Raw genomic sequence first — 17,501 nt, 5'->3', positions numbered from 1 at the left:
ATTCAAATTTTCAGCATTAATTATATATTGATAAAAAAGAGAAGTGTGTCTTCTCTGTTAGTTTCGATAGATTACTTGCTATATCAGTACTGCATTCGTTTATATTCACGATCATGTAAACTTTTTTCTGCGGTTTTTAATGTGTATCTGAAAGAATTGTCTTTTTTAAAATCCAGTGGGCATTTTAGCATCATAGAAAAACAGGATTTCAAATAAGCAATCATTGGTCGGGAGAACTCTTTTTTTTTTCATTTTCACTAGGTGACCGAAAATAGAAATGGTTTACAAAAAATGTCTGTTTGCAAACACTCGAGACCTAGCTAGTATATTGTACATGTACCTCTGTCTGTTTTCGTCTCCAAAGTTTATATAGAAAAATGAAAGAAAAGGTATAACTTTACCATTAATAAGAATCTTCTATGCAATTTTGTAAAAAAAAAAAAAAAAAAAAAAAAAACCTCTTATGTTTGATGCTCTATTATTTGGAGGTGTTTTAATTTCGAGTTTATCCCAAAAATGTCAGGGAAGTTGTAAACGAAATATAGGATTTTCCCCCATATAAAAAAAGAGAATGAGATAAAAATGAAATCTTAATCTTTAAGCTATTTTACATCATTAATATTTTTGTAATTTAGATGATAATTTGTATGCTAGTAGAAGCGTCGTGAATGCTTTTGAATAGAAAACGGGGGTGAAGGCTTCTTTGCTTCTAATTGTGACGTCACATCTGGGAGTCGACTGTGATGTTGCACTACGTCACATAAAACGGTGTTTTTGGCTGAAATTTCAAGAACATAAAGAAAATAATAGGGAGTAAATTCAAGTAAGTCCTTTTCTTTTAATATTTTAGTCATATGGCTAATGGAAATAAAAGACGGGGAGGGGGTTTCCCAAGAGCAACCAGAGGCCCTTGGGTTATAACGCTCACCTGATTAACGATGGTACCTCTTGTTCTTTTCTCTTACAGATACCTATGTAAAACTTTGATCACTCATGGTAGCCTTACCCTACCCCCAGGGGTTATGGTTTGAACAAACTTGTATACCTACGGATGCTTCCATATAAATATGACTTAACATGGCTTTCCTGTTCTTGAAAAGGAGATTTTTTTAGAGACATTTCTTATGTAAAACTTTGAAAGACCATAGTGGCCTCACCCTACCCCCGGTGGTCATGATTTGAACAATTTTCAATCTAAACTACCCTAAGATGCTTCCATATATATATATATATATATATATATATATATATATATATATATATATATATATATATATATATGAAAAAGATTTTTTAAAAGATTTTTCTTCGTAATATAGATGTTTTCCTGTGTAAAACTTTGATCGCCTATAGGGCCCCACCTACCCTGGGGGTCATGTTTTGAACAAACATAAATCTACAACAACTGTTGTTGCTTCTATTCAAGTAATGAATTTTATCTACGACTCTTCAGGCCGGCATATTTCACGATGCATCTTCATTATACATATGCAGGCGTGAAGCGTTGTAGATCATGTACCTCACAAATTCTCAAAAATTAATTTCATTCCTTATATTTACATTATTCTCTGATAATTTGCCAAATAGTTTTGTCAATCAACGATCATCTTTGAAAAAAAAGTTTGCACTATTTTTTTTTTTTTTTTTTTTTTTGGACTTCAATTAGGTTACAATGGAAATATTCTGACTCATCGCACGGAAGTTCACGAGAACATGAACTTTTTCTAATTTGAAGGAATCTTAAAGAAAAATATTTGGAAATGTAAATCTATAGATATGATTGATCATGGTTTTGTTGTTCTTGAGGAGAAGATTTTTATATATTTTCCCACTATATACCCATGTAAAACTTTGACCATAGTGGCCCCATTCTACCCCTGGGGTCGTTTGAACAAATTTGAATCTATCCTATGTCAGGAAGCCTTCACATAAATAATTATTATTTCTTGTATTATATGCGTTCCCCCGTTTAAATCATGGTTTCCGTTAAGTAAGTAAACGTTCCAAACAGGTCTATATAGCCTTCGAATGTCAGCTTGAAAAATTCTCATTCCTACGTCCACGTTGGGGTCTTGCTAGAATAACGCTCTGAAAGGTAAAATATCAGGAATATGAGCATAATGTATGGGTAATTAACGGAAACCATGCTTTAAACGGGGGAACGCATATAATACAAGAAATAATACCCGAAACGAGCGACAAAAAAGGCGTCACCTTAATTCGAAGAATTTACAACGCTTGGATCTGTAGCTCTCTGGTTTGTCTATACGAATTTTCTCAACCAGAGAGCTACATTTCTGCAACTAACTTGAGCCTTCGGGTCAGGTAACCTAAAAAAGGGTTCAAGTCCTATAGATGATATTAAAGTAAAATTAAACGTTTCTTTGGCACAAAAGCTAACAAACAAGAAAAGGTTAGGAAGAAACAGGGGTATTTTCCGTATGTGAATACATCTGTTACTGTACTTATTTCCAAAATTTGATACGCATTGATCACATGATTACATGTATGCATTTGTTACGTGTTCTAAACATGTAATCATTAAGTATCATGTTAATAGAAGAAAGAATTAATATAAAACAATATATATAGGAATAAACATAGATCTGTGAAATCTGAATATATAGATTAACATTTTTTAATGAAAAAAAATTAATTAAATAAATAATTTAATGAAAAAAAATTTAATTCAAATCAATGTATCTATAGTTGTTAATTTTAGAGGCAATGGGTACTTCCATGTGTAAGAATAAGGACCGTCTTCATAAGAATCCTAATCAATCTGGACCCTCAGATCCAAATAATGGAATCCTGTTGGCAATTAATTGCAGGAAAGTACCATCTCCTGAGGCGTCCAACCAAACCACCCAAAATACGGAAAAAGAGAAGATTTCCATCGCCAGACTTTACGAAAAAAGATACACACCGGCATTTAGTGGAATGACTACTGCATACAGTGGTAATTTGTGCTTTACCCCCCCCCCCCCTTAAACACACACACACACTTGCATTTACATCCACAAAGTGATTCAAAATTTACAACATGATAATCATCTCCTTTATTTTAACTGGATCTATGTTGGTGTAAAAAATCAGTGCGTCAAACATCAATTACCGTACCGTCAAAACACGATTTTCTATGACACAGAAATACTGATAGGTAATTTATGTTTGCATACAAACATAAACGATGGCCTGCATTTGGAGTATATTACGAACACGATTAACTAAGTATAAATATAGTAAATGCATAATATTTTAGCATTAATTCCTTAACTTTTCATCTTTCAACCAACTGTCTGTTCTGTAAATGAATTTTTTATACAAGATTTGCTAAAGAAGAAACCATCTCCAAGAGCGCCGGCTAAAATTGATGTTGGCTTCGTCTTCAAAGTAAGAGAAAGTGCAATAAACATAAATCCTTTCGTTGAGGTTGAAAGTTCATCGCGTCTAAAGGAGCGCACAATTAGTGTCATGGATAATGATCCTGATTTGCTGAATGTCTTCCGGGTTTTCCGAAGAGGAAAGCGCACTGGAAAAGGTTGAGCTTTGGGGATTCAAGGTTAAAGTTATTGAAGGCAGTTTTGGATGCCTTATTTCTACCGAATTTTACTAATATTTGTTGGTCTTGGAAGATATTAAAATATATAATTCATGTTTCATTCTTCTCAGTTTTTAATTAAAGGCTAGCATTATTGTAAAATGCAGAATAGTTCAAATTATGTGGATAGCATGTAAATGTAGGTTACCATTTATCACATTATTCATTTAATATCGTGTGATACACACGTTCACTACAAGCTGAGTATAACCCATGACAGTGATGGTTAATAAAGAAACACTATTTTTTGAAAGAACGATGAATCATTTATATCAAAAATAGGCAAAACGTATCTAGCAGCAAAATTTGCTCTTCAAAGCATTAATCCAGACTCTCTGTCAAAGAATGAGTGATTACGGACACATAGAATCCAGTAGAAGGGCGATCGAAGTAGGTGTTTAAAACTGACGGAAGATTTGATTTATTGTACGTTGACAAGGTGAAACAGAGGTGTCCATAAAAGCACGGTGGGAGGCTAAAATTGCAAACGGGAAGTAAAATTGTGCACACATCATATGCACGAATGAAATAAAAAAGTATTACAAGGTTAAATCCAGAAGTCTCTGACGAGACTGTAGCTCTACACACTTTTAATAAAGATGTATTTCGTTTAAACAATATTTTATTGACGAAATTGACAAAGGTACAAATACACTAGTAATAAATACAATAGAATTGGGAAACAAGCCATGAGGCTTATATTAATCCCTCTTTCTGCAAATTCAACAAATGAGAGAACATGTATGTAGATGAAACCTAAAATAGTACACTCAGAAAAAAAGTTTCATACATATATATTGTGAACAGTCTACTGGAATTAAAGTCGCTGAAAAATCTCCAAAAATTCCAATTTTTACATAACATAGTAAAAACATAACATAACGTAGTAAGATGTATTTAATATAGCTTACTTGTGTAAAAAATCTTTTCAGACCAAAACTGAATTTTGAAAGAATTAAAAATATATATATTTTAAGTAATCATGGCAACACCATTTGTCCAAATCAAAAACAAATATAAAGAATTATATATCTTAGTATAATCTACTTGTGCACTTAGTCGTATTCAAATAGGACCAAACCTCTAAATGGAAAAGAGTTTTGAAAGAATTCCATAGAAATTTCTATTTTTAGTAACCATGGCAACATCGTTTGTCAAAATCAATGACCAATTAAGAGAATGTATCTTATTATATTCTACTTGTGTATCAAATCTTACTGAATTTGGACTAAAACTGTAACAGTGTAACAGTTGGAAAATGTTTTCTCGTTCGCACGAGATATTATGTCATGTGCACGTTATTATGTGTATTGGCTTGGACTATATGGGCCATTGATATCGGCCTGCATGGGCAAATCAGTGTTTAGAATACCTGATTGGTAATGCAGTGGTCCTGGTCATAATTTTTTCTCCTTTCATTCCTTTCCAATTAAATCTGCATAGTTACAAAGTGCGGGAAGTCATAACTTGGAATTGTCTGGCAGATTTTCGACCGAAGTTAGCAAACTGTCTTCCGAATAGGGACAGCTTCGTTGAACACAGTAAGGCATAAACGTGTATATAAAAATCGTAGAATCAAATGAAAGATCTTAAAGTGGGGCAGAAGACATCCTTCTGGTATTCATTATTAAAAGATACAACTATTTATTCATTTTATTCATTTATTTTCTTATTTATTTATTTTATTTTTTTCATTTATAATTTTTTTTAGCGATAAGTATATTTTATTCTTCTTTCTGTCAAGCTATTTACAATCTTTCTTCAGTACTCTCCTAGATAATGAAAAAAAAACCCCAGAAGTCTCCACAGGACGAGACTGTTGCTCTGGCGTTTTGAAATTTCAAATTACGTTCTATTTCCACTATGGAAGAGTTATACTTCTTAGTGCGCTCTTTTGTGAAAAAGTCGGAAAACGTACAAATCTCGCGAGATTTCTGGGACAAACGTAACATAAACATGTAAACAATATGTTGAATGTCGATGAACAATTCCTAAGAAAATGCAAATGAAATATTTTATTGTTGTGGACTTTATATACATCAAGAGTAGGAATGACAACGATATCAAATTATATCTATTGTTGACGTATGTATCTATTTATCTTATGGTACATCTACATACAATGCACATGTCTCGGAAATGTCGTATTTTTTTTATAAATGGATGATAAATTTAGGGTTCTTGCTCCCTTAGATATGTCTTTTAGTTCTTCTATTCTTTAATTGGAATGACAAATACATTTAACATTTAAAATTGGATTGAGATTGGCATGTTTTGTATTATCCGCAACGCCAAGCTGTCCCAGTCAGACGACCAAACGCGCCTCTAATTTTGAAGAGTTCACTAATGGAAATAAAACGTATTCACATAATTATCTATTTAAGCTTAAGTGTATAGTCTACTTGTGAACCTAGTTTTCTTGAAAAATGACTAAAACTGTAGAAGTAGCATTTCTAAAGAATTTCACTAATGTTATTATTTTGAGTAACCATGATGACACTACTCATCGATATCAAAAATCGACACACAGAATTATGTATCTTAGTAATATAGTCTTCTTCTGTAGAAAGTTTTAAGGCAATCAGACCTAAACTGTAGGAAAAGAAGCGTTTCAAATCAATTTCACAGATTTTTTCTGTGTTTAGTAAGCATGGCGACACCATTCATCCAAATTAAAAACTGAAATAGAATTATGTATATTACTCTACTTGTATATATACAAAGTTTTATTGGAATCAGACCAAAACTGTTGGAGGAGCAGTCCTTGAACAGACAGCTAGACAGACGGACACAGACAGCTGGTCGGACGACGGACACCTTACTATCGTACAAGTTCTAGTTTCTGACCAGTAGAGCTAAAAATATGTGATATTCAATGACAATTTAGTGAATACACAAAAATCAGTTCAAATACTCGAATACTTCTTATGGATAAACAGTCATTCTACAAAAACATGACCGATTAAGAATTTTTTATGTCGCTTGCAAATTTACCGTTGTAATATCTTAATTATAAATTTAAAGGTCGATTTCAACTCTAAGACTTAAAATACACACATGGTTTTGTAAATATTCACCGATATATATGCAGTTAAAGTTTTAATATGAACATATTATAATGTTGAAAAACGTATTCCACTGCAAATCTTAATGTCGCTTCATTTATATACAAATTTCAAGATGAAGTTTTCAGCCGTAAAATCGTTCCGAATAGAGTGCAATGAATGTTAAAAAATGTCTTTTATTCTATATAAAAAGAAATCAAACCACTTCTCGCAAAGAAATGCATAGATCTCCTTTCATGCGAATTTATAAGCATGTCGCTTAAAATCGATTAACTTCCGTAACGATTTTGTTTTAAATTTCATGCATAAAATGCATATTTCAAAAAGAACTGAAATTTATCTGAAAGTGACCACGGAACCTTATATCATCGATTCTACTTGCGATTCAGCTATTTTACACGATTACATTTTCGACATAACAAAATGAATTAGGCAAAAACAGTTGTCTCTCTTAAAAATTTAACTTCCGTAACGGTAATTCAGGAAAGTTTTTGCATTTAAGGTATAAAATTTTTGATTATTTTGGGAGCGAAATTCTTCATACTTTTGTTTAATATCCTAAAACAAACTTTGATTTTAATTATTGAAGAGAATTTTAACTTTTATTGCTGGGAATTAACTTCCGTAACGATTAACTTCCGTAACGATATTTTTCCCGAAAATTTAATTTAAATTCGGATTCATGCGAGACTTCATGAATCATACTTAAGCGTTCTTTACTGAACATCAGAAACGAAAAATTGGTCAAATTCAGCTTTATTTAAAAAATAATAAGGCTTGATCAAGCATTAACTTCCGTAACATTACCTTAAAATCAATGGTATCTTGAAATTGTTGCAAAAAGTTAATGATGCCAGATTTGTGGACAATTCTTTGTTTTCAAGTTCACTGATAGGTCCTTTAGAGAATTATGATGTTCATTTTGCTATTTGAAACAATCATTTTTTTCATGTTTTTTACTCTGAATTGGTCCATTTATCGTAGAATGACTGAATGCGAAGTTATCATCTTGGAATCCTGCAGTGTACGTCATTTTATATCTTCTTGACGAATGTGTTTTGTAAAGAGTGCAAACACCTGCATGTGGCGAGACAAAAAAGAGAAGTATCTTCTGTCTGCCATCTGATACTAAATATATTTGATATAGTTTATAAATTTTTGTGACATAGTTAACCGTCACCCATTTGTCAGTAAATCAGACTAATGCTTATCGTGAAAAAGTGTTTGAAAAGTGTGTTATGTGTAATGACATGTTGCTAAACAATTACAGATGATTTATCGTTGTACAGTATGGTCATTATCATGTTAAGTGATCACAAATCAACATAAATAAGAATGTGCGACTTTAGAGTGCACTGCTGAGAATGTGTACGACTTCGCTCATAAAATTAGCTAATATAAACCACTCAGAAAGCCACTTCGCATGTGGTAGCGTGGCCGAGCGGTCTAAGGCGCTGGTTTAAGGCACCAGTCTCCTCGGAGGCGTGGGTTCGAATCCCACCGCTGCCATATATTTTTAGTGACCGTTTCTATAATTCCAGTATGAAGTACTTGCAAAAATGATATAGCACACGTAATAGTACTATCGGTATGCGATATCACCTATTCGATCACTCAAACATCGAACACTTTGACAATTTAGTAGGGATGTCATAATAATTATTTTCTTTAGTCGATTATTTTATTGCATTATTCGAACGATAGTCAAATATTCGGAAAATTTTATGAAAATGAAATTTTATTTCAAACTTCGCTGATACATGACGTATTTATAACTCTAAAAACCTTTTAGTTAAGTCTACACAGAAGTAACATCAAAATTAATGCATACATATATAGATAGCATGATTATACGAATTCCATCTCGTTATCACTCTTGTATTGCATTTATCTAATAATAATATTCGAATGTTGTTTCATTATTCGATCGTCGGTCCATTCGACTGATAGTCGAATAGTCGACTATTCGTTGACATCCCTAATATTTAGTGAATCTAACTATACTAACAAATACGAATTAAAAAAATAATGTAGCTATCAAAAACAGTCATCATCGATAAAAATAATAAATGTGTATTTGAACCAACTTATGTTCTTCATATATCATGCGTTCTCTTACAATAAAATCTTTTTTGGTTTAACTTGGTCTTCATATTAAATATTGGTGATATATTTTTCAAAACACTTGAATATGGGGTTACATATACACAAAAGACAACTTAAGTTTGATAGAGAATTCCTGGCCTAGTGGTTTACACAAATTTTCTATTGTATTTGAGGTCTCTGGTTCAAGTCAAAAATATTCCACATATTTTTTTGTTACTTATTAAGGAATAAATGTCTAATTATTGGTTTCATGATGTAATCAAGCAATTAGCTTGTGTGATAATTTGCATAAACGCCGAGGGCGTATACATGTAATTTATTTTGGTAAAAAAAAATCCATCAAGAAGAGTAAGATACGATTATATTTGAAAAAAAAAATCAATTTGAATTTTACCCCCCCCCCCCCAACTTTAGATATTGCTTCCAAACAAAGAGGTAGCAATGGTTTTTAAACAGTGGGAGAAGAGGCAACCCCCAGAGAAATCTAACAAGTAAAATTTAATTAATTTAAAAAAAAAAAAAACCTTGAAAATCCTATTTTGTGTGTTCGTGTGTGGGAAGGGGTGGACTTTCTCTGTTTGTAGATTTTTTTCAAGTGCTGGAATATTCGCCAGAGCTCGACCTTACAGCAACAGAGTGTAAGAGGGGGCAACATCTAAATGAAAATTTACATATTAGATCTAGAGGAATAGACTATACTACAGGAAAAGTCTTTGCTCACAAAAATGCCCCCTTCCCCTTTTCGTTCTATGGACCTGTAAATGCGATGTGAAAAAAGTTCCCCAAGTTTAATATAGATTAAAAAAATTTAAAATGTTAAAATGTGGTGTAAGTGATGCTTCAATTAAGTGCCAAGTGTTAGTTAAAAAAAGTTATGCTTAATTGAAAATAATTTATAATAAATTATTTATTACATGTACATGTACATGAAAAAATATTTAATTGTTTAGTGCCTTCAATTATAGCAAGTATTCAATCAATAAATCTATGCTTTAGTACACAGTTTTATCAGTAAATATAAAATTATTTGATTTTGACTACTTTGTTCAATCAAGGTAACACAGGTAAACTCTACCTGTACCCCTTAGAGGGCTCCTTAATTGAGTGTGATAATTAAATAGTTGTTTTAACCAGTAGACGTTCGGGGAATAAACCATTATAACGCAAGCCAATTGCTTGATCATCGTCATTAAACAAAAAAAAAATCCTTATATTTACATGCACTTGACTCCGTTTAAACAGTGCTACAAGCCCCACCTATTTCTATCTCTCTCTGTCCCGCCCCGCAAGTGATTTTTTTTAAACCACGCCTATCGAAGAACAGTAGCTTTATGTAGAAAGGAAGTATTTTTACTGTTCGTAGTTTAATTTCTGACAAAGGGATTTTAAAAAGTAGATATTGAAAGTTATTAGTATAATTATGATAAAATATATATTTGAACTTATTTTTATTTTTATGCATGTAAACAGATAGATATCTTTAAAAACATGAACGTAACTTGACTGAATACATGTATTGCATGAAATTCTACTAAAGATATCGCCGAGATCAAAGATCACGAATGTCATCAAAAGATTATCAGATCGGAAATAATCGGAAATCCTCAGATGACTTCATTACCATCCATACAAACCACCAGAAGTGCCTTTTAACTTATTTCATATTTTGCACTGCGTAAAGTTCATCAAACATTCTCCTATCTTGTCTAATGCTTCCTTGTATATTTGTTTTGATTACAATCTTCTGTAAGTATTATTTGAAAGCAGAAATCTAGTGTTGGACGTGCAACAAAGTAACTCAGATTTCAAATGAATAAATCGCCCGCGTGGTGCGGTGGTTAGAGCATTTGCTATAGAGTCGCGGTGTAAGCAGTTGATCCTCATGTCGCGATTCGAATTGACGTGGAGACCGGTTCTTCAGATGAGACAGTGGGTGCGTTCACAATTCTTCTATTGGTTGATATTGGTGGTGCAATTTACCATTGGCAAAACATTGGTACTAATGTTTACCATTGGTAACTTTTATTGGTTATCAATTCTGCAGGCCAACCACATTCACGGCAGAATTGCCAACGCAGATTTTTCGTTTATTAGAGTCACCACCAAGATGTCTACCGGGACCGTTCCTGGTAGCGCAAGTGAAGTTTCCTCATATAAATTCCACTTCATATTTAAAAACTATTTAAGGGTGAATTTAGTGGTATCTCCACATAGTATTGCACATTTGGTACAAATGAACATTTAGTTGGCAAAAAATATCACCTGAAGACAAATAAAGTTATGTCCACAAGAATAATTTTCATTTTTTGAGCAGTGCAACAGAAAGACTTTTTATTGAATTTGTTATTTCTGAAAAATAGTGAAAAAATAAATATTAGCCGTTGGTAACCATTGATTCCCACCGGTGACCATTAGTAACCAAGTGGTACCATTAGTCACCTTTGGCAACCGTTGGTATAACCTTTGGCTGTTTTGCCCTTGGTTTACCAATATGCCGTTCACAGATTTAAGGCAACCAATTGTACCATTGTTTAACATTGGTGCCAAAGACAGCCAATGGCAGAATCGATATTTGTACCAATGGAAAAATTGTGAACGCACCCTGTATAAACCAAGGTGCCGTGCCGCAGTAGGTGCTGGCACGAAAAAGATCCTTCACTGTTCAATGACCCTAAGTACCGAGTATAGGTCTAAATTTGCAGCCCTCCACCGGCAAGTGGTGGCTTCTCCATATGAATGAAAAATTCTCGAGAAGGACGTTAAACAACAAACAAACAAAAACGAAGGAATATTATTTGGAAGAATTTCAAATTGAATCACATGACTGCATTAGCAAATTGGTGGAACACTGTTCACGTCCGAGGTTAGTGTGCGAGGTACGAGCCACACGAGGAACTCCAAATGGGTCAAAAACACATTTCAAACTTGTACAGTACTTATTAAAACCATTGTATTCTGCATTCAGAAAGTTATGTATTGCATAAAACAGCTGATAAATCTCTATTTTTATAGATAAAGTGGGTCTTCTATGGACCTCCATACAACATTTTACTAATAAAGTAATAACATCTACAACGAATTTTTTCATTTTACAGTCATAAAAATTAATCAATATAATTTATGTTACAATAATTTTATGATAATTCAAGGATATTTTACATCTAATGAAAGCTCGATCGTCTGCATTTCATTGCAATTAACTCGCTGGTGTAACGACCAGCGTCACACTTGTCCCTGTTGAAAGTTCTTGTTGTCGGGGATGATGCAGGATAAGCTCCTATGTCTCGAAATGTTCTCGGGGATTATCCTACAATATCCTCGAAAACAAGTACCGATGCGACAAGAAAATATAGGAATGGGTACCCTTTGAACCTCTGTATTAAAATGTCAAATCACCCGTGTAAAATATACTTAGTGGATTCAAAGCTATTCAAATTTACATTTTACATTCAAATTTTATTATTTTGTTTATTCAGTTTTTAAATTCTTCTTTGCCTCGACTGACCCATTTAAAATAAAATAAGATCAAATAATTGTGAATATTATGTAACTATGTTAATTTTGCTGGCTTTCAATTTCTCTTCTTCTTTGATGAAAAAATTTAATAGTCTTAAAAGTACTGTACCCAATACTCAAGGTATATATATATTCGTTTAAGAGGAACAGTGTTCTGATTAAAGAAAACTAAAGGAATGATCCTCTCTGGAAATGCCTTTATCTCGTACCTTAGTTTGCGTGTTTAATATTCTGTCCTGTTTAGGAGTATGGTTATGTTAGTATTGGCAAATTATGTATGGTAATCCCAGTTAAATATACTGGTAAATGAATTTACTGATTTATTCATTTTTTTTTCTTTTCTTTTTTTTTCTTTTTGTGCTGCAGTTATCGAACCCGAAGTATAAGTAAAGAATGACAACTCTGTTTGTAAACATGGATTTCAAAAGTAGAGTTGGTAGAATAAGGTAGGAATAACTTTGTTGTTGGATGGGGTTGGGGATGTATACAGAATATAATAGACAATATCAAAGTGTTTCTCGCCCATTCAAAATGAAGAAAACGAACAATAATCAAGCTTGAGTCCAATTAATTATTAATAAACAATACAATCTGAGAACAAAGCAAACACGATGCCTGGAAAGAAAATCAGACGTGTGATCAGGTGCCATGGAGGAATGAGCGTCCTCTGTCGACCGTCACACCCATCTTGAGTCCTTTTTCTTTTGATTAGGTTAAGGGAGAAATCTTTGGACACTTCATCATAAAAATAATGACCTGATATTTTGAGTCAACAATTGATCAAACAACAGATGGAATGACAAGGTCATTGTGTCGACCATAGGATTAGAGAAATATTAACTTTTAAACGAGATTGGTGATACCTTTGTATCATAAGCTTATTTGTCAGTAGCCTACCTCGGTTTAGAAATTGTTCGTGCCTAGAGCATGTACACGCTTTTGCGTATCGAATCAACAGGGACCGAGAAATAAAATAAAATATAAATAAAATATCTATATGTTTTGAAATTGGCTACTTTAACTATTACCATTTCGTATTTGTTGTTATTTTTGTAAAATACTTCCAATAAAGTATCCACTGCAAGAAAAGAGAAACTCATGATATTTATATTGACCTTATCATTTAACAAACCAGAGGGTCTCATAGAAAAACTGCAGAAAAAAAAAACAGTGAGATAGCCAGAGATCAGCGATCCACTCCAAAAAGATTGAATCACTTTGATGAGCGCTTTGCTGTACGAACCAAACGTTTGCTGTCCAGTTCATGTATAACAGAAGTCTTCAAAAGTTAGTCGTTCTGTCATTGACCTAGACGATTTGAAGTTATGCACGAAGAAGAAAACAGTTTGTGTAGACCTACACAAGTATGTAGACCTAAACACAAGTAGAAACATAGTTTGACCAAAATAGTTTACTTATTTTTTAATTGAATGAACTGCATAATTGGCATGCAGAGCACTTAGAAGTAGTCCTTGTTATCAAATGGAATAATCCATCAAAGCATTAATAAAATATAAGTCCATGAAAAGGCTTGTACGTTGTAGTGAAAATTTACATTTGTTGTTTTATCGACTATTCTTGAATAATTTAATTTTGTTTGTATTCTAACCTCTGATTGGTTAATATCCAAAAAGGAACACAAATTATTTCTGTATAACCTGGTTTGGTATGGGGACACACCCCCCTCACAACCAGCTGAATCATCTGTATCCATACAATCCTCTCATTTCCAGTCCTCGGGATTCATGGAAAATTCCAGATTTAATGAATGTACCAAACAATAATTCGATCTTACCACATGTAAACAAACAACAAGGCTGCTAGGCCTATGTATCAGTTTTTACCTCCCCTCGCTTCCCATCACTTCCGGTACTTCCGTTACTACGGTTGTATTATTGAGCGGCAAATTTGAACTAATAAAAAGCAACGAAATTTTACACCCATAGTTATTTGATGATTTTAAAATTAAATTATAAGGAATGACTCTAATTCTTGGCCAAATTATTCGCGTATAACCTGGTTTGGGTCAGTTTACGCTGTTTTATAATCCGCTTCGCGGATTATAAAGCGTAAACTGACCCAAACCAGGTTATACGCGAATAATTTGGTCAAGAATTAGAGTCATTCCTAAAATAACAGAAAATCCTTTATGCACCATCAAGAAGACAATATTATTATTTTGGATATTATTCAAAATTAGAGAATCACTGCAACTAAAAAGAATTGAGTGCAACTAAAACAGTTTAAAGCATAAATTTTCTGATGCTGTTCGAAGACTAAATGTTTATAATTCAACGGGTAATTTTGTGAAATTATATCTCCATTACCCATTAATTAATTAATGAAAAAAATGAAAATAACGAACGGTGATCGATCTCAAAAAACCTACAATCAATACAAATCTTTGAACAGGGCATAAAAAACGGACCCTGGAAATTCCGGAGGTGGGATCGGGTGTCTAGGAGGAGTAAGAATCCCCTGTAGACCGGTCATACCCGCCGTGTACCCTATGTATTGATCAGGGAGACGAAATATTCCGTAGTCAAATTTAGTATAAGAACAAAGGCCTAACAATTGGTATGAAATGTTGCAGTCAAAATGAGACCCAATGATAGGTTATATTTGCTAACAAGGTCATTATAAAAACCATAGAATTAACGAAATGCTGACTTTAAATGAGATTCTTGAGATCCGTTAAGCATCAACTTATGTTTCTGTTGCCTGCCTCGGTTCAAAAATTGATGGTACTCATAGCATGCTCTTAGTATCGAATTAGTTGGGAGGCATAAACACCAGATGCAGGTGATAACGGATTATTACTACATAAATAAGGAAAGTTGACGATAGAAAAGCTGAAGTCAACTTGTTTGTCATACAGTTTATTTGCTAGTTGGCCTTTATCGTCTGTAGTCAGTAAAGCATCCAAAGATGAAACAGATGTAACAGACTCTGTGGTGTCTTTTATTTCGAGTTCACTGGGATATATCGGCTTCAGGAAAGGAAAAACCAAGCCTTGGATCAGCGAAAACCCCGGGAAGCTGATAGACGAAAGAAAAGACATCAAGGCAAAGATAGACAGCACAAAATCAGAAAGAGTCAAGACTAGATTGAGGGAAACTTACAGAGAGAAAGATAATGTAGTCAAGAAAAGAGTGAGAGAGGGCAAGAAGAGGTGGGTGGCAGAGAAAGCTGAGTGAGCACAGAGAGCGGCCAAGAACGGGAGAGAGAAGGAATTGTACAGCATCGTACAGCAGCTGACAAGAAAGAGTAATAGACACACACCAGCAGTGAAGAGCAAGGATGGGAAGCTGCGGAAGAATAAAGATGGAGGGAACACTTTGAGGAAGTGCTCAACAGGGACACTCCAGACTCACCACCACAATATGAACATGAAGAGGGAAAGGAGCCAGACGTCTCAGTTCAGCCACCCACCACACAGGAAATAAGGGCCGTACTGAAGACGCTTCGGAATGGGAAGGCCCTGGAGCAGATCAAATAACAGCAGAAATGTTAAAGGCAGACCTCAGTCAGGCGAGTCAGGAACTGAAGCACTTCTTTGACAGATATGGAAGGAGAAGATGCCCAAAGAATGGACCACGGGACTGATCTTCAAAATTCCCAAGAAAGGGAAAAGCCGAAAAGGTTGACAGCTTCACATACCTTGGCGCCAATGTCACCTAGGACGGCGGAGGTACTGCTGACATCAGGAAGAGGATAGCGTTTGCCGGCACATCCTTCAGGAGGCTAGCCAACATCTGTAAGGCCACAGACATCAGTAGAAAGATCAAAATCTCCCTCTTCAAGAGCCTGGTCCTCTCCGTATTGTTACATGTATATGGATGTGAGACTTTGAAGCTTACAAAGACAGAGAAAAAGAGGATTAACATCTTTCAGACCAAGTGCCTCAGAAGGATTGTCAGATGGCAGCATCATTTCCCAAACAAGATAGTTCTGTAGATAGCAGGAGCAGAAAACATCACTGGCGAGGTGTGGAGGATGAAATGGAATTGGATCGGCCATGTGCTGAGGAAGGATTCAACGGATGGCTGTGTTGTGGCCTTCGGGTGGACGCTGAGGGGAAAGGAAGCGAGGCTGCCCCAAGACAACATAGCGGCGAATGGTGGAGGTGGAGCGGGATGATGCAGACTGGAACTCTTAGAACACGGCACGCCGCAGAAAATTAAGGTAAAGTAAGGACGATGGAAAATCTGAAGTTACCTCGTTTGTCATACAGTTAAGTTGTCAGTTAATCTTTGTCGTCTATAGTCAGTAAAACATCCAAATATGAAGCAGATGTGGCAAACTTTGTGGTATCTTTTATTTCAAGTTCACTGGGATAAATCGAGTCGACGTATAAATAGAAATAGCTAAAGCGTATTATTAATTGATGAGACGTCGTCGATATACCTTAATGTCGAGTTGAAGTGTTTTCTTCTCCTCATGTAGAAGTTTCTAAATAATCTGCTTCATGGAAACTTAAAAAAAACATGTCGGCTTATAAAGGAGCACAGTAAGTGCCTATCGGGATTCCAACAGTTTGTAATTTTGTAAGTAATTTTGTTGGTGACCAGTCACAAAATTTCCGAGTTCCATTTTTATTGAAAAAGTTGTCTATGATATTTTATATAAAAAACGCCCAGTTTTTAATTCATTGTGAGGAATGGTTGTATAAAGAGAAGAAAAGTAATATGTTTTGATGTTACTAACTTTTTTTTAAAAAATGGTGATTTAAATTTTTTCTTAAAGTTCTTTGGAGATTTTTAGAATCCACATTTGATTTACACCACTTTGGAATATGTTGTAGCACAATACTTTTAAAGTTTCACCTTTATAGTAGTTAATATTTTTGTGAGGAGTAAAGATAGGGACTTGTAGAGCACTTGCTGGACATAGCAATGTATCTTTTTTTTTTGTAAGGATTGTTATGAAGTTTAGGAATCCAGTATAGGTAGGGTAGATTGGACTCATCTTCGTTGACTGGAATGTTAGAAGTATTAAAGATTGAAATGTGACTTTTGGAGAATTTCATCCTTAGAAAGTGAACTGTGAGTATTGAATATCATCAATGAATCATCAAGTCAATAATAGAAAATCAGTTTGAGATAAAACGAAAGAATATGATATATGTAGGATATTGCACTGTGTCAAGTTACATCAGCAAGTTCATTTTTTTAAATGAAATTTACAACAGTTTCCCCCCTTTGCCTGAGAGT

General features: G+C 34.1%; 1 protein-coding gene and 1 non-coding gene across 2 annotated transcripts; both read left to right on the top strand.

Annotated features, from left to right (window-relative positions):
- Positions 1–754: 754 nt before the first annotated feature.
- Positions 755–3,657, top strand: LOC133184447 (uncharacterized). Its single transcript, XM_061319530.1, has 3 exons — positions 755–823; positions 2,723–2,959; positions 3,329–3,657. The coding sequence occupies exons 2-3, from the start codon at positions 2,728–2,730 to the stop codon at positions 3,544–3,546; spliced, it is 450 nt and encodes a 149-aa protein (XP_061175514.1). The 5' UTR covers positions 755–823; positions 2,723–2,727; the 3' UTR covers positions 3,547–3,657.
- A 4,436-nt stretch (positions 3,658–8,093) lies between these two features.
- Trnal-aag (transfer RNA leucine (anticodon AAG)) lies at positions 8,094–8,175 on the top strand. Its single transcript has one exon. It is a non-coding gene; the product is annotated as a tRNA-Leu (tRNA).
- Positions 8,176–17,501: the final 9,326 nt, after the last annotated feature.

The sequence above is a fragment of the Saccostrea echinata genome, unplaced genomic scaffold, assembly GCF_033153115.1.
Source record: "Saccostrea echinata isolate AGI-Se365-2 ecotype Australia unplaced genomic scaffold, CSIRO_AGI_Sech_v1 ptg000010l, whole genome shotgun sequence".
NCBI lineage: Eukaryota > Metazoa > Mollusca > Bivalvia > Ostreida > Ostreidae > Saccostrea > Saccostrea echinata.
Note: the sequence above shows the minus strand (reverse complement) of the source record. Positions and strands in the feature narration are given on the sequence as shown.